This window comes from Elephas maximus, chromosome 3 (genome assembly GCF_024166365.1).
Source record: "Elephas maximus indicus isolate mEleMax1 chromosome 3, mEleMax1 primary haplotype, whole genome shotgun sequence".
NCBI classification, from domain to species: domain Eukaryota; kingdom Metazoa; phylum Chordata; class Mammalia; order Proboscidea; family Elephantidae; genus Elephas; species Elephas maximus.
In genome coordinates, this window is record NC_064821.1 from 191739810 (window position 1) to 191759687 (window position 19878).

A 19878-nucleotide genomic window follows, 5' to 3' on the forward strand; every position below is an offset into this window, starting at 1 on the left:
TTCTCTCAGGATCTCCTGGTCTGGTTAGGCTCCAAGTCAGAGAAACAGCCTTCCACCCTACCGAAGCCACCCAATCAACCTGAGACCCAACTTCCCTTGCTAGCCTCCCTACTTCCCCGAAACAGGCCAGCCTAAACTCTTAACGTTTCTCCAGCATAAACCACAAAGTACTGTTTCTGAGCACCTTGAAGATAGGAACCAAGTATCAGAGCTACTGTGTGTCGTGTTGAGGTAATAGTAATAGCTAACGGTCTGGGATAGAGGCTGTGTGCCAGGCACTGTGCTAAGAGGTTTACATAGATTATTTATTCCTCATGAGGCTGTAGGGTAAATCTGTTGCCCCCATTTTACAGGTGAAGAAAATAAGGCACAAATGAAATGACTTGCCCAAAGTTACACATGAAAAGTAGGAGAGCTGAAATTTCCGAGTAAATTAGGAAACAGGCTCAGAGAGTTTAAAGTAACTTGCCAAAGGTCAAATAGCTAGTTAGTGACCAACCTGTGGTTAGAACCCAGAGATAATTGGTTCCAGAGGCACTAGAACATGTTTTTCAAATCATTTAGAAGTCAAACTGTGCCATGGAAATGAAATGTAAGGGAGGACGTGGCCACATAAAGACATAGGTAGACCAAACACACACAGACATACACGAGTTCTTATTTCAAATGGGTAAAAACTTTGTTTCCATTCTAGTACAGTGTTGAGGTAAAGAACATGGTGTCTGCAGTCAGACTGCCTGGATTTGAATACTGGTTCTACCTCTTAACCAGTTGTGTTATTTGGAGACAAGTTACTTAATACTTAACTTCTGTTATCTATGCCCTTCCATGAAATGGAAATAATAGTACCTAGCTCATAGGGCAATTGTGAGGATTCATAAAACATTACATTTAAAATGCTTAGGGCAATGGTAAGTATTCAGTAAAGATAATAGTAACCAGTATAAGAATTTTCTTCACTTTTCCGTCAATTTCATCCTTTTAGCTCCAAATCTAGCTTCTGTTGGTATTCTATCCATGATAACAGGTTCTGCACTGAAAATTATTTCTCTGCTAACCCCGTCATTTTACTACTTTCACTGACTCCCCTCAGTCATGGAACACACATTATTTGAGCACCTAATATGTTATCAGGCATTCCTCCATGTGCAGGGGATGTTGTTGTTAGGTGTTGTCACGTTGGTTCCAACTCATAGCAACCATATGCACAACAGAACGAAACACTGCCCAGTCCTGCGCCATCCTTACAATCATTGCTATGCTTGAGCCCATTGTTGCAGCCACTGTGTCAGTCCACCCTGTTGAGGGTCTTCCTCTTTTCCACTGATGCTGTACTTTACCAAGCATGATGTCCTTCTCCAAGAACTGATCCCTCCTAACAACATGTCGGAAGTATGTGAGGCACAGTCTTGCCAACCTTGCTTCTAAGGACCATTCTGGTTGTATTCCTTCCAAGACAGATTTGTTCATTCTTTTGGCAGTTCATGGTATGTTCAATATTCCTTGCCAACACCACAATTCAAAGTCGTCAGTTCTTCGGTCTTCCTTATTCACTGTCCAGTTTTCACATGCATATGATGTGATTGAAAATACCATGACTTGGGTCAGGCGCACCTTAGTCTTCGAGGTGATATCTTTGCTTTTCAACACTTTAAAAGAGGTCCTCTGCAGCAGATTTGCCTAATGCAATGTGTCTTTTGATTTCTTGACTGCTGCTTCTGTGGTTGTTGATTGTGGAACCAAGTAAAATGAAATCCTTGATGACTTCAATCTTTTCTCCGTTTATCATGATGTTGCTTATTGGTCCAGTTGTGAGGAGTTTTGTTTTCTTTATGTTGAGGTGTAATCCATACTGAAGGCCGTTCTGGGGATACAACAGTGAATGAGACAAAATCTTTGCCTTCATGGAGGGTACATTCCTCTTCCCCTAACCTACTACTTTGTCCATCATCAGTCCAATGAGTTCTCTGTGGTCTGAAGGACTATTCTTCTAGGGGTGCTAGGAGACATGAGAAACAGTGGTGAAAGATGCCAGCCTGAGGAAAATACCAGTGAGGTCTGAGCAAGTGCCTCTTTCAACAAAATTTAAATTAGGCCATGGAGTGATTAAGCTCTAAGAAAGACAAGTAAGTGAGGCCAGTATTGTTGTGGACATGAACTTTGCCTTATGCAGACTGTTTTTTTTTTTTTAAGCTAATGTTTATAGAATGTGCTTAGCACTTCACATGGATTATTTAATCTTTAAACGACCCCCAGTTTGCAGATGAGAAAGAACTGAGGCACAGCAGTTAAGCAACTTGTCTAATATAAAATTAGTGAGAGAGATAAGATTTGACCCAAACTGATCACACTGAAGCCTATACACTCTAAAATCTAAGAAATTGGGCCAAGTAATTTGGTTGTATCCTTCCCTTCGTACAACTCCCTAGACCACAGGACAGAGAGATGCCTGTACTTAGCTCTTGGAATTTCCAGATATTATAAAAAAAAAAAAAAAAAAATTTTTTTTTTCTATCATGGTTTGGTTTTGTTTTGTTATCATGGTTAAAGGAGCTCTGGTGGCACAGTGCTAAGCACTTGGCCACTAACTGAAAGGTCAGTGGTTCAAACCTACCAGCTGCTCCATGGGAAAAAGATGTGGCAGTCTGCTTCTGTAAAGACTACAGCCTTGGAAACCCTATGAGGCAGTTCTATTCTGTATTGTAGGGTCACCATGAGTCAGAATGGACGTGGCGGCAACAGGTTTTTTGGTTTTATCATGATTAAAGAATTGTGTAGCTCTACCCACGGGCTCCAGAAGGAAGCCCAAAAGTGAGAAGCATAAGCTGGAAGGCAGGGTGATGATCATTATTGTTTGTGAGCCAGGGGTACTCTAGACCAATAAGATGATATCTTCTATTCAGGTAGGGACTAAGCCCTAAACTCTTCTCTGTAGTTCCAGATGCTTCAGCACAGTGTTGAGCACAATGAACTCAACAGAAACATGACTTTAGGAGGGTGGGTACTCCCTTTCAAAAGGTCCTTGGAGATGATACAGGGCGAGGTTGATTCTGGGGAATGGGGTCTTATCAGAACCTGGGTGACATGAGGGTTCCCCTCTGAGGAAGGCATCTCCCAGTCCCTGGCAAGACAGCTAACATTTCCCAAGCCCCTGCTTCCCTCCTCTGCAGCTCTTTTGGGACACTGGACAAGCATCCTACCATGCTTGAGACTGGATGGGGAAGGGTCCTCTGGCTTGAAGGTCACACTGTTCAGAAGTGGTACCTTTCTCTTCCTCCTGCGACCCTACCCCCAGTTTTGCCCTCGAGGCTCACGTAAGTTATTTCCTCTATTGACACTCCTGCCCTCCTCCCCCAAGGCACTTCTGTTTTGCTGGCTAATTCCCTTTGGTAATTGGTTTTGCAGCTCTGTTAGGAGTTGTTTCCTGTGTTTATTTCATTATACAGGAAAGAGCGAGGAAGGAGAAATTTGAGTGGGCCAAAGGGATTAGGAAAATGATCCCCATCTCCCTGATGCCCAGATGCAGCAAGACCCTTAATCTTTGCCCCCATTTCCCTGCTTCCGTCCAGGCTGAGACCCTAGGTAGAGGAGCACTGCCTGCAGCTAAAATAACTAAGAAGGCAGAGGATGACTGCCAGGGCCCCGGGGAGGCACCAGGTCTGCCAACACCAACTATTGGGGAGAGGGCTGTCATCCCTGTGGAGAAGTTGGAGGGGAGGCTGGGGGAAAGGCGGCAGATATGAGCTCAAGGCCCCCAGAGAATGGAGCCTTTGTGTGGGTACAGATGAGGGACAACGGGGTGATTGTACGGGAGGGCCGGAAGTGCCACACAGACTGGCACCACCATAGCCAGTGCTGGATTCACCCCTCTCCTGCTCTGAGAACTCCCTGTGCCCCAAGGGGCCAGTCCCAGAGCTGGTCAGGGAAAGCAGGGTATTCCTGAAGGCTGCAAGGAATGGAAGGTGGGAAAGAGGATGTGCATCCAGGGGAAGAAGAGAAGTGTCCCCACCATTATCCCAGTCCCACAGAATAGGAGGCAACAGGAAAAAAACAGAAGCAGCTTTTACTATATTTACATCTGACAAAACTTCGCAAAGAACAATCCTTATTGCACAGGTCAGGGTCCTGGGTGGGTGAGGCATCCCTCAAGGAGGAGTGGACAAGGATTAGGACTGGAGGGGGCACCAATTCTTCCTAAGGGGAGTTCCCACCACCTGACTTTCAAGGAGCTACAGACCACCAGAGCGTGGTGCCCCACTTCCCTTCCCTTGCTCCCCCTCCATGAGAACCTCATAAGCAAGGAGGCTGTGGCTCCAGAATAAATAACTTAAAATACAAACACTAAGGTAGGAAGGCATGGGGAGCCTGGGGCTCCTTCAGCAATGCCAGGGAAGAAGGGCCGGTATTGGTGAGGAATCCCTCCCTCCCGTTCAGGGCAAAGGCTCAGTAGCTCTGTATCGTTCCGGTTGTTTTTTTAAAACAAAAACTTCTAAAATGACCAGGGCAGCGCAGATCTGTAGGTACCCTGGTAGCAGGGTGGGGTCCTGGTATAGGACGGGAGAAACAGCGCTGCGCCAACCTCCTCCCAAGAGGCCTCTCCCAAGATCAGCACGAGCACACTGGGCAGGTTGGAGACAAGGAACTGTAACTTTTGGTAACAGTGGGTCCCTCTTCCTGCTACCCCCACTCGGAGCCTATGGCTGGGCATGCTTGCCAGCCTGTCCCCAGCTCCTCTATGAGGGGAACAGGAAAGCAGGTTATCCTTTCTTCCCCACCCCACCCCAAGGCTAGAGCGGGAAGCTAAGGATCCCTAGCATTCCAGAGGTCCTCCAAAACATCTGCGGCAGTCAATGGCCTTGGGGGTGGGCATCTGTGCCCGCCGGTGCCTCAGCTCCTCCTTGCCCATGCTGTTGGCCAGCTTGTTAAAGGCAGACTTGTACTTCTTGTCGAAGGCCACTAGGGAAGAGAGTGGAGGCCAGTGCATTAGGATTCCAGTCTCCCATCCTGGGCCCAAGTCCCTGGAGTCCTCAATCCCGGCCTGCTCCCTCACCTATGTCCACGTGGTCCTTGCCCAGAGCAGCCATTGTCAGGAATAAGATCTCTCGGTAGATGCCCCTGGAGTGGAAACAGAAGGGTTGGAGTGAGAAAAAGGGGGTGTGGAGCCTGGGATAGGCCAGGGATCTCCCAGATGACAGCAGCATACCTCTGCAGGTGCAGGCCAGTGGGCGGGGGCCCTAACGTGTCCAGCAGGAGCCCCACGGCTTTGTGTACCTCATTGAGTCCAACATGGCACAGCACCGACTCCAGCAATGCCATGCTAAGGGATGCAGGTACTGGGCCTGGCCATACCACCCGCTGGGGGATCTGCCCTGAGTGAAAGGAAGGAAGGGGGTCAGGATCATCGAGCCCTCTGAGCATGGGACCTACCCCTCTTACCCTAGGCCAAATCCCAGACTCACTGTGGACCCTCCAGAGCACATAGAGAGGTGGGCAGCTGCTGGGGTCAGGGGTCAGGACATCCCACAGCAGCCGCACCTGCACAGAGGCTGGATCAGGGTTTAGCCAAGGAGGTGGGGCCTGGGGGGAACCAAGTGAGAGAAGACAGTTAGACTCATAGAATGGGAGGTAGAGGACAGGAGATGCACAGGTGATATTCAGAGACAGATGAATATTACAGGACACAAAGAAGGGACTGTCATCCCCCCATAGAACGTAAGCTCTTTGAGAGCAAGGACTTTGTTTTATAATCTGCTACATTGCTAGTGTCTAAAAACTGTACCTGGAACCTAAAAGGTGCTCAGTAAATATTGATGGGGTGAATAAATAAGCAAACATTAATCATTTTCTAGGTACCGCCACTACACAAGGTGTCTACCCAACAGTCCTGTGAGGTGGGCACTTATGTCCATTTTACAGATGAGAAAGCTGAGAAGCAGCATGAAACTGAGGGGAAGTGAAAGGGCCAGGAGTCAAACTGCAACAGACTCCAAAGCCTGTGCTCTTTCTGTGCTCTGTGCGGAGGACACGGAGCACTATGAGGACCAAGTGCTGGGGGATGAGGAGAGGGGCACAGGAAGCAAGGACCCCATGAGGGCACAGACCTGGGGAGGTGGGGGCCCATCACAGGAGGCCAACACCAGGCCTGGCAGAATACTGGGCAGGCGCAGCCGCTGGAAATACCACAGAAGGTTCCAGAAGATGATGGGGTGGGTAGTGGGCAGCTCAGGTAATGCCAGCACCTCACTGCCCTCGTTCTCTACCAGCGACTCCAGCTCCTTACGCAGCACCAGGGGGCTCAAGTATGCCCATGCCCCACCCTCGACCCGCCGGGAGGCACCCTATCAGGCACAAGAGGGAGATGACAGTGGGAGGCAATACCATGGCCCTGTCCCCAGAGCCTTGCCTCCCAATGAGCCGTTATGTCTGACAGCTTCTGGGGCGCCCCTTGCCCTCAATGCCCATCTCTCCCCAATGGACCTGGGTCTCACCCACAGGGTGCTGCACCCACATTCCTCATGGCCCTTTGACCCAGCCCTTACCCCCACGTGCCCATTGCAGAGCTGGGGCTCATCCAGGGCAAGGCAGAGCCTACGGTCACTGAGCACAGGGCCAGGGCCCCCAGGAACAGGAGCATCTTTGTTGCCACTGGCACCAGCAGGGGCAGTCTTGGTGCTGGGGGCACTGCAGGGGTGGGATAGGAGGAGGGATCAGCTCTTGGACCTCCATCTCCCTGTCCCACCCAAAGCACTTGCCCTGCCTTGGGCACCTGGGTCGGGAATCAAGGGTCTGGACACTGAGCAGGGGCACAAAGGAGCAGGCGCAGAAAGGGCAGGTTGTGTTAAGATTGGAGTCATCAGGTGCCCAGCCAGCCATGATCTCCTCATCATACACCAGCGAATCACAGGCCCGGCACAGGGAGCAGCTAGACAGCAAAATCTGTAGGCAAGAAGACCCCAAGCAGTAGGCTCTGCTTGACCCCCAGTACCCTGGAGCCCATGCTTCTTCCCTAGCCTCTCCCACTTCCAAATCCCAAGCCAGCCTCCTTCACCTCCTCCCTACCCTCTGCCTTTGATGGGGTGAATGTGTGTATGCGTGTATATATAGGTGGTGTATGCGTGTTTGTGCGTATCTGTCGGGGGGCGGGTAATCCTCACTTCCAGGGAAGGTGGCTGCAAGGATCCAGCAGTGTCACTGAGGCGCTCCGAGGAATGGCGAAGGCTCAGGCTGCTGAGAGAAGATTCTGAAAGGTCCCACTCACTGCCCAGAGAGGCTGAGCTCTGCCATTACATGAGAAAGCACGGTCAGCCAGCCCCTCAGGATGCTTGCCCACCCATCCCTCAGAGTCCCCGCCCCGGTGCTAAGATGTCCAGGCCCTCCCCTCGCTGACTACCTCAGAGGCAGTAGATCCAGGGCGTTCCCGGGGGCGCAGAAGGCTGTCCATAGGGCTGCGGCGGGCTGGGGGAGGCAGGTCAGGGGGCAGCTCAGGTGGGGGAGCACGGGAGGCTGGGGAGCGGCGGGAAGGTGTGAGCAGCTGTTGGAGGCGGGCACCCAGCCCTCGTCGGGGGGTGTCTGCTTCATCCTGACGCCCACCAGCCTTGGACACCCGCCCACTTAGCCCTTCCAGGGCCTCAGTGGATTGGGTATTCAGAGCCGAGCCCAGGGCCCCTGGGCTGCCTCCAGGTGCCGGCTCCTCCCCTGTCAGGCTCAGATCTGAGAGGCTTCCATCATGCCAGGGCACAGGTGATTCCCGAGGTTCCAGGATACCCAAGGCCTCGATCACTGCAGGGCAGAAAAGAATCAGGGACAAGAAAGCTGAGCCCTGCCCCTGGCTGCCGCTTTCCTGAGTAAACACAATTCCTGGCTACACAAACTCTAGCACCACAACCCCCCCGTGACAACATTCTGGGCAAGATTCCGAATCTACAGTGCCCACCAAAGAGGGCCACCCTCCACCCTAGCTCTGGTCTTCCCTCTCACGAGCAAGCGGTTAGGAAAGCTGACTAGCGGGGGTCAGACAAGGGCACTCACTATGGGCCACGCCAGCCTCCACAGTGGGCTGTGCCCCTTGGGCACTGCCCAGGCTGCTGCTCTTCACCAGGCGCCCCATGAGGGAGGCTGGGTCCCGCAGGCTGCGCCCAGCCCAGGTAGTCTGGCGCTGAAGGGGACGGGTGGGGGAGGGGTGCTCCAGATGGGGATCTGTGAAAGCCAGGGAGGGGTTTAGAGACAGTCAGCCGGGGACCCAGCCCCCTATTCCAGAAGAGAGCTCCTTGGTTGGACCTGGGTTTGTGGGGGCCCTCTCAGGCAGAACTCCATCCCTTTTGTTACTAACCAAGTGTAGTTTATCCATCCCAGAACACCCAGTGCCAACCCCTAGGCGAGCCCCAGCTCCTCATGCCGTGCCCCACCTGAGCCAGGCTACTGTATCCTCAAGCCTGTCTGACCAGTCCCTACCCACCTGTCTGGGAGCTGCCTGCCTCTTGATGTCCTGCCGCCTGCTGCTGCTGCTGCTGCTGATGCTGCTGCTGCTGCCGCTGCTGCTGCCGCCGCCTTTCTCTCAAGGGCTGGCGAAACTGAGCAGCTCCCAGGACGACATTCCGGAGCTTGGCCCAACGCAGGCGCCCACCCGGTGTGCCAGATGGCCACTTGCTTTCCAACACAGCCTGCCAAGGAGAGTGCCCATCGGTATGACCTACTTCCACACCTTGACCCCAGCATGATGCCCAGTCTGTCCAGGGCCCCAGGGACCACCTTCCCCTCCAGACAGCCTGCCTTGGACTGTCTTGCCAGTGGCTCAGCCAGGAACAAGGGTGGGTGGCAGCAGATGCCTCCAGAAGGGCCCAGAGGAAGCCGGAAGCAGTGAAGAAAGTTTGTATCCAGTCTCTGCTACTTATAAACTATATGGCTTAAAGAAATTTCACTTTTTGCTCATTAGTTTTCTCATCTAAAAAATGGAAGCCAAAAAATGTGAGGCAGTTTAGTATCACAGTTAAGAGCCCAAATTCAAGAGACATGATCCTGGAAACAGGCTGCCATCCCACTCCCTGACCCTAAACTCATATTCTGTCTCCCTTACTTACTCAGTGTGGGGCCTTGGACAAGTTACTAACCTCTCTGCAACTTCATCTCCTCATCTCTAAGATGGGGGTAATAGTCATCACCCCTCATGGGCTTGTTGTCAGAATAAAATAATTTTTAAAAATGTAATGTATTTAGAAGGAGCCCTAATGGCACAGTGGTTAAGAGCTTCAGCTGCTAACCAAAAGGTCGGCAGTTTGAACCCACCAGCAGCTCCTTGGAAACCCCATGGGGCAATTCTGCTCTGTCCTGTACGGTTATTATGAGTCGGACTTGACTCGAAGGCAGTGGGTTTGGTTTCTGAATGTATTTAGCACAGTGCCTGAGCACAATGATGACAGTGGTTACAGCACCTGTTTGAACTGCACACACAGCCAGGAGAGCCACAGGTGTCAAGGAGCAGTGTCCTCCCCATACATACACCTGGCACCAGCCGCCATCCCACCCCCGACCCTAAATCCAGTACCTTGTTGTAGTAGCCGTAGGTGATGGTGTTGGGCACGATGCCTGCCCGCTGCATCTCCAGCATGACCCGCACAGACAGCACGGGCTGCCCATAGTGGGAGCAGAGCTGCATCAACACCCGGTAACACACCTGGGCCAGCAGAGGCACAGGATGAGAGGGGACTCACCCCCAACCTAAACCTCAAGCTCAGCAAACACCCTCTTCCAGCCTCCCTTCAGACTTGACAGGCCCCTGGCAGCTCTGGAGGCTCGCTCAGAACCACCCATTCTTCCTGCTGACCCCACCACCCTGCGGGCTCTACTCTGATCCCATGCTCGTTCTCTGAGTGAACGTTCATGGAGCACCTGCCCAGTACTGCTCCCCACCTGCCTTGACCCCACAGCTTTCCCTGGTCTCCCCCAAGCTTCCCTATCACACCCCCACCCCCGGACTGCACAAGCCTCACTGGGATATGGAGTGGGCATGGCCAGCAGGCACCTGGCTGCCTACCTCGTCAGGGAGCACCACCTTACGGCTCTCCATCTGGCGCAGCACGTGGCAGGCCGTGTGCAGTGCCCGCACCCGGGAGGGTGCCGCCCGCACATAGGCAGGCAGACACAGGAACCACAGCCCATAGCAGTGCCCCAGCAGGCACCGGGCCCACAGCTCAGGCACACTTGCCGACTTCTGCGCCACCCGCTGTGCAACCTTCATCTCCTGGTGGGGCAGGGGACACACCAGGTGAGTGCAGTGCCAGGACTCAGGTCTTAAAACGGTGTGGGGAGAAGTCTACACCCAGTGGAGGGCCCAGAGGAAGCAGGAGGGATGTGGTATCACACAGGTGTCACCCCTAGAGCCCAGGTGGAGGTGTCTAGCCCCTGAGCATGGGCAGTTGCCCTGAAGGAAGAAGCCAGCCCCTGGACCCCAGAGTGCTCGCAGGAGGAGGACAAGGATGACAACAACCGTATGTTTACATAATGTTTTTTATGTGCCAGGCGACCTATGGACTGTGGGTAATACAAATGGTTAATGCTAACCAAGAGGTTGGGGGTTCGAGCCCACCCAGAGGTACCTCAGAAGAAAGGCCTGGCGATCTACTTATCAAAAAAAAATCAGCCTTTGAAAACCCTATGAAGCACAATTCAACTCTGACACACACGGGGTTGCCCTAAGTCAGAATCAATTTGACAGCAACAGGTGGCTTAGCAACCTTGTGGGGTAGGTACTACTATTACCCCATTTTACAGACAAGGAAACTGAAGTAGCAGCCCTCAACCTGAGCCAGGTCCCTCTGTGGTGCCCACCTGCTGGTTACCTGTTTGGTGCGGCGAGGAGCAGGACTGCTAGGGGCACTGCGGGATGGGCCCGGCACAGGCAGGGCCCCGGGCTGCTCTTGAGGAGATTCAAACAGCTCAGCCCGTAGCTCCGGGAACCCATCATAGCTGGAGGGGTAGAGAGGGGCAACATCAGGGGTAGTCAGCCCAAGGCCAAACGAGCGGGGTGGGCCAGCCTATGGGGCCCTGGGACAAGTGAGGGGACAAACAAGAGGCTCTCACCAGTACAGAGGAGTAGAGTCGCTGCCCTCTGGCACTGGAGGCTCCTCAGGCGGGGTGATAAAGACAGTGAGCTCACTTCCCGACAGCTCCTCCAGCTCCACCAAGGGTGTCAGCTCAGGCTTCTCCTGCTCTGGATGGACCTGGAATAGGATGGTAAGAGAGCGGGCGTGCAGCAGCGGCCAGGGTGTCCAGAAGATGATATCTCCTAAGGAGAGCACATTCACAAGGAAGGGGCCAGTGGGGCCAGACTCCACCAGGGACCTGGAGACAGGGCCAGGAGGATGCTCCCAGAGTCAGCAGTGGGAAGATGGTATGCAGCCATATGAAGCCAGCCTCATACGGCTGCATAGGCTGTGCACTGGATAAGTCCGGGGCACCATCCCATCGCTGCTGAGATCTGGATTTGTGCTGTGCAGCGGCCCTGGGGCAAGAGACAGCTGGGAAGACGGCAGAGGCCAAAGGGTGCATGGAAAAGGGACAATACCCAATACCTTGTCAACGCAGGAGTCAAAGAATTCAAGGGCAGCATGTCGAGCAGAGCCAAAAGAACATTCCTCGATGAACTGCGAGAACATCTGTGTGTGCAGCAGCTGAGAGTACAGCTTATGGCTGGACCGATCCCGGGATTTCAGGAAGCCTGAGGAGGATGAGAATGGGGCAAAGGTGGGAGGTTACGAGGGTTCCTCACTATAGGCACACCCTTCCTGAACACCTTTCTTGGCTCCCTGCCCACTCAGGATCTTGACGACACAAGGCCATCAAAGCTATCATCTCTGGCCCCTCTAGTACGTCCACCCCACACACCAAGCTGACCAGCTCAGCTTCCCCAGGACCATGGTCCCATGGAATCCCTCCCTTTTGTTTGTCCGCACCCCCCACTGCCTCAGACGGGAGGTTCTCTGAGGGCAGTGTCCCTGAAAAGAGCTTTGTCCATGGGTGCTGCTCACCACAGGTGTCACTATCTACGTCCACCCCAAGCCCAGGTCTCCCAGAGGGCAGGGCACAGCTGGTTCATCATTGTACCCTTACACCCTCTGAGCCCAGCAGAGTGTCCACCCAAAGCAACGTTTGCTGAGTGAACAAACAAGCAGCTGTGTGGCTCCAGTCCTTCCTGCCTTCCCCATGGGGCTCAGCCCTGGCTGTCCCCTCCCAGTGAGGCCCTCCCCAAGCAGAGATGGGCCCTCTTTACCCTGCAGGAAGAAAAGGTTGTCCACATCTCGAGCCCCCTCAGAAGGGGCTTCGGTGAGTGGGCGCAGGAAGTCCCGGTAGCCCTTAAGCAGACAGGCCATGAAGCGGAGGAAGGCACCCTGGACTTCGCGCTCCAGCCGGGCCCGACGGCCACACACCGCCTCGTAGTCTGTCAGCAGGAATTCCAGGGATGCCTCCTCCTCAGGTCCAGTATATGCTAGGGGCCAGTATGACCTGAGAGTCAGGGCCGGCACCATAGTGCTTTCCTCAACCCTGCTCTTCATACAGACGTCCCCACCACTGCCCCTTCATCTCCAGCCTTTAAGAGAGCGTGCACCAATATCAGCTAAAAAAAAAATCATTTCCAGGTAACTGCTTCAAGCCTCCCCAGTGACAAGCTCAGCCTTTCCAATGTGCTCCAGGAACACTGCATGCCCCTCCCTCTTGCTTATATTCGAATTTGAATTCTAACTTTTCTAACTTCAAGTCATGTCTTGCTCCTCACAGGCCTCCCCAAACTGAAGGCTTAAGGGTCAAGACAGTTCCCAGCCTCCCACCCTCCACGCCAGGCTTCTCACTCTGGTCCAGCTGCTGATACAGGTTTGTCAGAGTCGCCAGCAGAACCTTGTAGGGCCTGCGGGGCAGGGTCCGAGGGGAGAGGAGCTTCTTTTCCTCAGTCCTATGATAGCAGCATAAGGAAGGCATGATGATGAGGCTGGAAGTCTGCCCACCTCCTCACCAGCCTCCCCTACTTTTTGCCTGAGGCTCCTTTGGAGCAGGTCACGCTCTGCACCAGTCTTCTCAGGCCTCCCGGCTGTTCCCTACATGAGACCCAGCCCTCTTACTGGAAGAGCGTGTTGGTGTCAAGGTCAACACAGATGACATCAGCAGGTGGGTCATGCAGATCGAAGTAGCTGGAGTGGATCCCCACAATGAAGGGCACTGGGGCACTCAGCACGTCTGCCAGCACCAGCGGGCACAGCGGAATGTAGGGGCACTGCCAGTGCAGTGGGAAGATCATCTGAAGTGCCAGGGAATGAGAACAGTGAGCAGGCTTGGGGCAGCCATGACAGAAGCAGGAGAACGGGCATCAGCTGCGGTCGGGTGGGGTGCCTGCTCAGAAGAAGCTGCTGGGATTAGGCTCCAAAGAAGTGTCCTCCATGGAAGCCATATGTCCCCATAGGCTGTGCCCAGGGAAAGGGGACCCTCCCCAAAGAAGGAAAAGGGGAAGGGTCCAGGAAAGGATGAGAGGGGGCACCGGAAAGAACAATGGTCTGGGGAAGGTGGGCCAGGCAGGGTGGCACTCACAGAGACGAGGGCTTCACAGACGCTGGTGAGCAGGTCTGGCCGCAGCGAGTGGACTAGCAGTTTCTGCTCCGTGAGCACGGCCAGCAGCAGTGTGATAGCCAGCTCAGGGCCCAGGCTCTGCAGCAGCTGCAGGAAGCTGGCACCACTGTGGGTAATGCCAAGGTGGGGTAGGGTCACCAGGTGACCAGAGAGACCCCTTCCCCAGTCATGGGGCACAGACACCATCTGGGCCCAGCCTGTGTAGACCAGCTGCACCCACCAGTGTGGCCCCCATCATGTCCTTGGTCATCAAACCACCCCCCAAACCTACACACACACATACCTGAGGGGCAGGGGTGAGGATACAGGCTGACAGAGGAGCAGGTTGTCATAGGGAGACATCTAGGAGGGGAGAAGAGCCACCAGTCAGAACATAATGGCCAACTCCCCTCCTCCCATCCAGCCCCGGCTCGGCCTCAGCTCTCACCTGCACTAGGATTCGCGGTCTCTGTGGGGAAGGGAAGGGGACGTTGTGAATGAAGTGGGAGATGTGCCTGGAGGAGGGAGGGAAGCAGGTCAGAAGCAGACTCCCCCATCTACCCGTCCTACATCCCCCACATTTTCTCAGTCTCCTTCACTTTTCCTCAAGGACCTTATTTTTCCCTGAACCCCACCTCAAGACCTGCATCAACCATCAGAGCCTCTACTATATGTACAGCTTGTGCAAGTCAGAAAGGCTCTCCTCTAGCCATATACAGCCCCTTGCCAGGACTTAGCTAGGAAGTGTTGACTGGATTCCCATTCCCACTCACCTCCTCAGCCAGCAGCTTTTTGACAAGGGATAAACTATACAACCACAAACAGCAGCCCTGCCCCTCACCCCCCTGTCCATAATCACCCTAATCTCTGCCATCGCTCCCGGCCTCCCAATCCCTTCCCAGTATCCCAGGGGAGCCCTGCTCACGCTTCCAGGGGCAGGCGGTGGGGGCCTGAGACCGAGTAGCGGTAAAGGAAGGTGAGGAAGGCGCGGAAGGCGGGGAAGGCAGGCCAGCGGGACAGTACAGCAATGGCACGACGGCTGCGCACCGCCCGGCCCCCCAGGGCCCGGCCCCGCTCCACAGCGCTCAGCAGGCCCAGAGCCCGTGCCTGCCGCTCCGACAGCCGGGTCCTCGAGAACGCCTCATAGAACTGCAGAGCGGCACCGTACACCTGGCAGGGCGCAGAGGGGCAGTCAGGCAGGCCCTGCATAGCCTGGGCCCCTAACCACACTCTAAACACCCACCTTATCACCGGCTGCACCCGTGAGCACAAAGGTGGAGAAGACGGGCACGGGGTACTTGGTCTGGGCAGGCCAGCACTCAACAGTGGCCCCCATGGGCAGGCAGAAAACCGGCACTGACTCCGGCAGCGGGAACGCTTCATTGTCCTCCTCTGGGTAGCGGCCCAGCAGCTCTGCAACCCCGGCAGAGTGGGGGTACCCAAAAGGAGGAGGGTCTGTCAGACTCCAGGGGAAGAAACCAGGTGATACCAGAAAAGGGCCAAGTGGCAAAGGGGAAGTGAGAACTGGGACTGCTGAAGGTGCCAGCTGAAAGGCACGGGGTAGAGGGATCTGGAGGGTCAAGGGCTGGAAGGGCCAAAGGGGCCACTCACCTGCCTCATACACCAGTGTGTTGGCCTTAGCCAGGCCCACCTTGTAGCACAGGTACACTGCTGGGCCCCACTGCCCCAGAGATGGCAAAAGACAAGCAGATACGTAGCTAACAAAGGTTTCTGGGGTCTGTTTTCTCTCCACCACCCCTAACCGGCCTTTGTCTTCAGAGCACCCACTAATCCCTGTTCCCCAAGACCAGGATCACCCCTCTGGGCCCACCCCTAATGGAGGCCTTGGTCCTAGGATGCCCTCTGTGCTGTGTCCCTCACACCGAGATGGTCCCAGGGCCCCACTCACCATGCCAGGGTTGAGGTTGCGGGGCAGCCGGCAGTAGGTATGAGGAGTGCCCTCGCCCTTGCTGGGTAGGACCAGGCAGAGGTCAGTAATGCCCAGGGCATGCAGCCCTGCCCCCTCTGCTGCCCGCCGGTAAGTGAGGTAGGTGCGAGGGTGGCCAGGGCCTGGAGGGGCCAGGTTAGCTGAATGGCTGTAGGGTGTCGTGTCTAGTACTTGGAAGCCAGGCTTGGGACGTTCCTTTCCCTCATACAACACCCTTAGCACAGAGCAGAGAGATATCAGAAGTTCAAGACACAGGAGAAAGTCCCCAATCCTGGCAGATCTGCCTACCTATTTCCCCAAAATTGCCTTGTACACTCGGTCTCGTCAAATCCCAACACCTCACCTCTTCTTTGCTGAACTCTGCCCTCCAGAATCCTGTGCTCCCTCTTCTACTTTTGGCTCTTCTTCTTGATTAGTAACAATCCCTCACACCTTCCATGGGTCTCAAACTCATTGATAAATACAAATAATAAAGGTGCCCACTTATCAGGTACTTTACATGGATTATCTCATTTAGTCTTCTTAGCCACCCTATAAACAAAACCCATTGCCGTTGAGTCGATTCCCACTCATAGTGACCCTATAGGACAGAGTAGAACAGCCCCATAGGGTTTCCAAGGAGCGCCTGATGAATTCAAACGCCTAACCTATTGGTTAGCAGCCGAACTCTTAACCACTACGCCAGCAGGGTTTCTGCCACCCTATAAGGTATCTGAGCCTCTCTGGGTATGTCTCTTCATCTGTAAAATAGGGGTAATAATACCACCCCAAGAGGAGGTATTATTACCCCCATTTTATAGATGAAGAGACATACCCAGAGAGGCTCAAATAACCTGCCCAAGATCACACAGCTAACAAGTAGTCGCACTAGCACACAAACGCAAATCTGTGTGATGACTAAGTGTATACAACTTTAGTCCCTGTGCCCTGGCCTCTAGTCCACTCTGCTCCTTTTACCATTGCCTTTCTCTTATCCCATACCCTTACCTCTCTCTACCTCACCCAGACCGCCTCCCAACCTTCCCTGGTGCCAGCATGGGAAGGGGCACACACCCCAGCTCAACGAGGGGGGGCTTGTCACGGCCCCTGCGGTAGCAGATGACAGGTTGAGTTCCACCCAGAAGCCCAGCACTGAGTTCCAAGGGGTGGCCACCAGCAGAAGCCTGGATGCATGTGTAACCCTGGGGCACCTCCTCGCCCAGTGCCCTAGCGATGACTGCCACATCTGTGATGGGTTCAGCTGGCCGGGGAGGGCGCAGGGGCCCACTGGGTTCAGGAACCCACGTTTCCTCAGGGATGGGTGCTCCGTTTCCTGCAAGCCCAGCTACTACGAAGTAATCCACCAGCCGAGGGGGCCGCTCCTCCGCCATGGCCCCCCCCTCACTCACTGCATCTGGAATGGTCAAGGGGGAAGAGATGAAGCAAGGAACGTGGGTGTTACCATGACAACCAGGGTATCCTCTTGCTCCACTCTTCCTAGGCCACCCAAGGTAAGCCAGGATAAGTGGTTAGCCAATCCTGAACTCTCCCGCCTGTGACATCACTAGGTCCTCACAGCCCACCACAGCTCCTTAAAGAGACCGAGTCCCCCATGCTTAGGGGTACCAGCCCTCTCCCCAAAGAACCCAAACTCCACTGCACCACACATAGCTAGCCTGGGTGCTGACATCATATTGCTCATGTATCCCTTTGACAGGTCTCACCACTTCTCAATCTCATACACATCACAGACAGCAGTCTTTTCTGTAAAGGCCTACAATGACATTATTCGTTCTGGCCATGACATCATGCAGTCTTGTTAAGGGCTTCTGACCTTCCTACTCTGATTACAACATTGTAAGAACCTTGTGATCTAGCTAATGGTCTTAAAGAGTCCACCTCTAGGCTTTCATGAGGACCCCACAGGTTTCTGGGAAAGCCCACAAAACCCAAGCTTTAGTGTCTCTTCACCAGACTCAAGTATCCTTTCTTCTAACTTATCTCCACCAACCAAATAGCCAGTGCCTTCTCACCTCCAGTACCCCTAATTAGGTCCAAAATATCCATGGGAGACAGTTCCGGCCATCCCCATGCCCTTCTCCACGGAGCCCAGAGACTTCCAGAGACTTCCGGAAAGAAGCCCATAGTGGGCCCTCAGCTCCCTTGTTCTCACCTGCCTCCATGGCCCAGCCCAGGGGAGTAGGCGCCCCCAGGGTCCTTGGGAGCCCCAGGATGCAGAAGCGGGGACAGAGCTTGGTGGGTGGCTTGTAGGAGGGGCCAGGAGGCGTGAGGGGTGCTTCAGAGGGGAAGGGAGGTGACTTCCTGTAACAGTGGAGGGGAAGCTACAGCTCAGCGGAAGTCAGCCTATGGATCCGTGTGTGTGTGTGTGTGTGTGTGTGTGTGGTGGTGGTGGTGGTGGTGGTGGTGGACAGCATCAGGCCCAGTAGGAAGCTGACTAAAGGAGTCTAGAGCACGGCAGAGGAGGCTCAGAACTGCTCCAGGATGTGAAGTCTCTGGACCCTTCTTCAAAGAACAGGGAGCAAGGGAATCTCATGGAGCCAGGCTGGCTCTCTCCTTAACCTGGCCTCTGTTCGCCTCAACAAACACCCCAACCCTAGCTAAATTTAGCCTCCCACGTCTGGGAGGTGAAGCCAAGAGTCAGCGTCAGTGTCCTGATTTAGACCTGGGGCACAGCCCCTTATCCACCGCAGGCGAATGGGAGCCCTATGCTCAAGGCAGTAGGCAGGCACCATTAGGTGGGACAAGCTGGGCGGTGAGACGGTCCCCATCCTGCGTAGGACCTGCATGCTCACTGAGCCAGGGAGAAGTCCTGCAGGGAGACAGCCCTTTCTCCCTGGGGAAGGCAACCCGGCACGGGCATCACTCAGGGTCCCGACGACGACAAGCCGAGAGTCAAGAGTCGGGAAGTTAGGGTTGGCGCAGAGGGCGCGCCGAGGGGGAGGAGGCTGAGGAAGGAGCAGGAGGGCAGAGAGGAGCGGGCGCACTGGTGGCCGAGGACGTGACGGCAGCGGCGCCGGCCGTCGCGTGACCCGAGCTGGAGGGAGGGGAGCTCTGGCTCCGACACCCGCGGGAGCAAGAGGGGTGCAGGATGCAGGGGCACAGCTAACTCCGGGCAGTGCCCTCCCCTCGACTTTCACTTCCCCAGGAGAGAGGAACCGGAACCAGATGTGCAGCGCCAAGGAACAGCTGGGGATTTTCCCCGCCTGGCCGGCGCTCCCTCCCTTCCTTCCCCGCCCGCCGCCGCCCCGCCCGGCCCAGCCCCTACCTGCCTGCCCCGCGACTCCCCGGCCAGCCGGCCCGCCGGCGGGTGGCTTGGAGGGCGGGCTAGCGGGCCGGCGGGCGGCGGGGCTACCCGGCCCCGGACATGGCGCACCCGACTTGGGCGCCGCTCCCGCCCGGGCGGCGAGTGAAGGAAGAAGAGGCGGCCGAGAGCGCCTGGGCGCGGGGCGCTGTGGAGGGAGATCCGGGCGGTCCCAGCGTCCCCGCCGCGCTGCGCCACGCGGGGACTGTGCCGCTGCGCCGCTCACTCGGGCCGCGCGGTCCACCCAGCTCCCGCGGTGCTGGGGGCCGGGCGCTCCTCCACGCGCCCCGCTTTCTCAGCTCCCCCCACTCCCCCCTCTGGGACCGCGGGCGCCGCGGCTCCCCCCACCCCCCCCGGCCGGCGGCCGTGACCCTGGCAGCGCCGGTCTAGCGCCCGGCCGCCTGCAGCGCGACCCCTGGCGGCTGGGAGGGCCCCCTGCACCCAGGCAGCTTCCCACCACCCAGGCGATGCAGCAGGACATACCCTCGGGAGCCCCTCAAGTCCAAGGCGCTCTCCTGTATTAGCCCTGGGTTCTGCCGTCAAAAGATGTCGTGTGCATGCCTGGGAAAGGGCGAAGCCCCTGAAGGCCTAGGCTGCGGGGACCCAGGTGGCTTCCCCCCACTTCAAGATTTAGAGGCCAACTGCATTCCCTTGGAGCCAGAAGCTCTCAGTTCTCTTTTCCGAAAATGAAAAGAGCTTTGGAAAGAGGAAGAGGAGAGGCCTGCATTGCATGGTGTGGAATAGATTAGTGGAGGTGAGGGTAACTGAAGGGGGAATACTCTTCTCACTATGTTGGGTGGGTAAGAAGAGGGCAGAGGCCAGATGGTGAGAGGGCTAGCAAGCCAACCCAGACAGACAAAATCTTCAGAACATGGTTGGTACTCAAGCATCTGTTGAATTAAAATATGAATGCAATGAGTGGAGAAGTCAGGAGGGTGAAGTGAAGTCATGCACAGTGAGCAGAGAGGAGTGAGGGCTTCCCTGAGATCTAGGGTCACAGGCCAGGGGCTGGCCAGGTACCACTTGTCTCTAAGTTCTC

At 55.3% G+C, this 19878-nt stretch overlaps 1 protein-coding gene across 7 annotated transcripts; it reads right to left on the bottom strand.

The window, feature by feature from the left end:
- Nucleotides 1–4059: 4059 nt before the first annotated feature.
- Nucleotides 4060–19419, bottom strand: DENND4B (DENN domain containing 4B). Of its 7 annotated transcripts, XM_049880575.1 has the most exons (28): nucleotides 17691–18696; nucleotides 16592–16931; nucleotides 15500–15752; nucleotides 15202–15271; nucleotides 14834–15003; nucleotides 14516–14760; nucleotides 14039–14105; nucleotides 13895–13953; nucleotides 13573–13717; nucleotides 13110–13285; nucleotides 12843–12943; nucleotides 12266–12481; nucleotides 11568–11713; nucleotides 11077–11216; nucleotides 10836–10962; nucleotides 10031–10237; nucleotides 9542–9670; nucleotides 8456–8660; nucleotides 8029–8196; nucleotides 7391–7779; nucleotides 7155–7277; nucleotides 6767–6936; nucleotides 6540–6681; nucleotides 6102–6338; nucleotides 5460–5577; nucleotides 5204–5369; nucleotides 5051–5115; nucleotides 4060–4956 (listed from the first exon to the last, which is right to left on the bottom strand). In XM_049880575.1, exons 1-28 carry the CDS (start codon nucleotides 17698–17700, stop codon nucleotides 4811–4813), a joined length of 4530 nt encoding a protein of 1509 aa, XP_049736532.1. In that variant the 5' UTR covers nucleotides 17701–18696; the 3' UTR covers nucleotides 4060–4810. The 7 variants fall into 7 exon arrangements, with proteins under 7 accessions (XP_049736532.1, XP_049736528.1, XP_049736529.1 ...); XM_049880571.1 differs by lacking the exon at nucleotides 17691–18696 and adding an exon at nucleotides 19323–19419 and having other exon boundaries at nucleotides 14834–15271; XM_049880572.1 differs by lacking the exon at nucleotides 17691–18696 and adding an exon at nucleotides 18808–19098 and having other exon boundaries at nucleotides 14834–15271.
- Between the last annotated feature and the right edge of the window lie 459 nt (nucleotides 19420–19878).

Excerpts from the sequence above, each read along its gene's own strand:
- DENND4B (XM_049880568.1), bottom strand. Across the intron at positions 13,286-13,572 it reads TCTGTGAAGCCCTCGTCTCT|ATGATCTTCCCACTGCACTG; the intron begins GTGAGTGCCACC and ends CTGGCACTTCAG. Across the intron at positions 4,957-5,050 it reads CAAGGACCACGTGGACATAG|TGGCCTTCGACAAGAAGTAC; the intron begins GTGAGGGAGCAG and ends TCTCTTCCCTAG.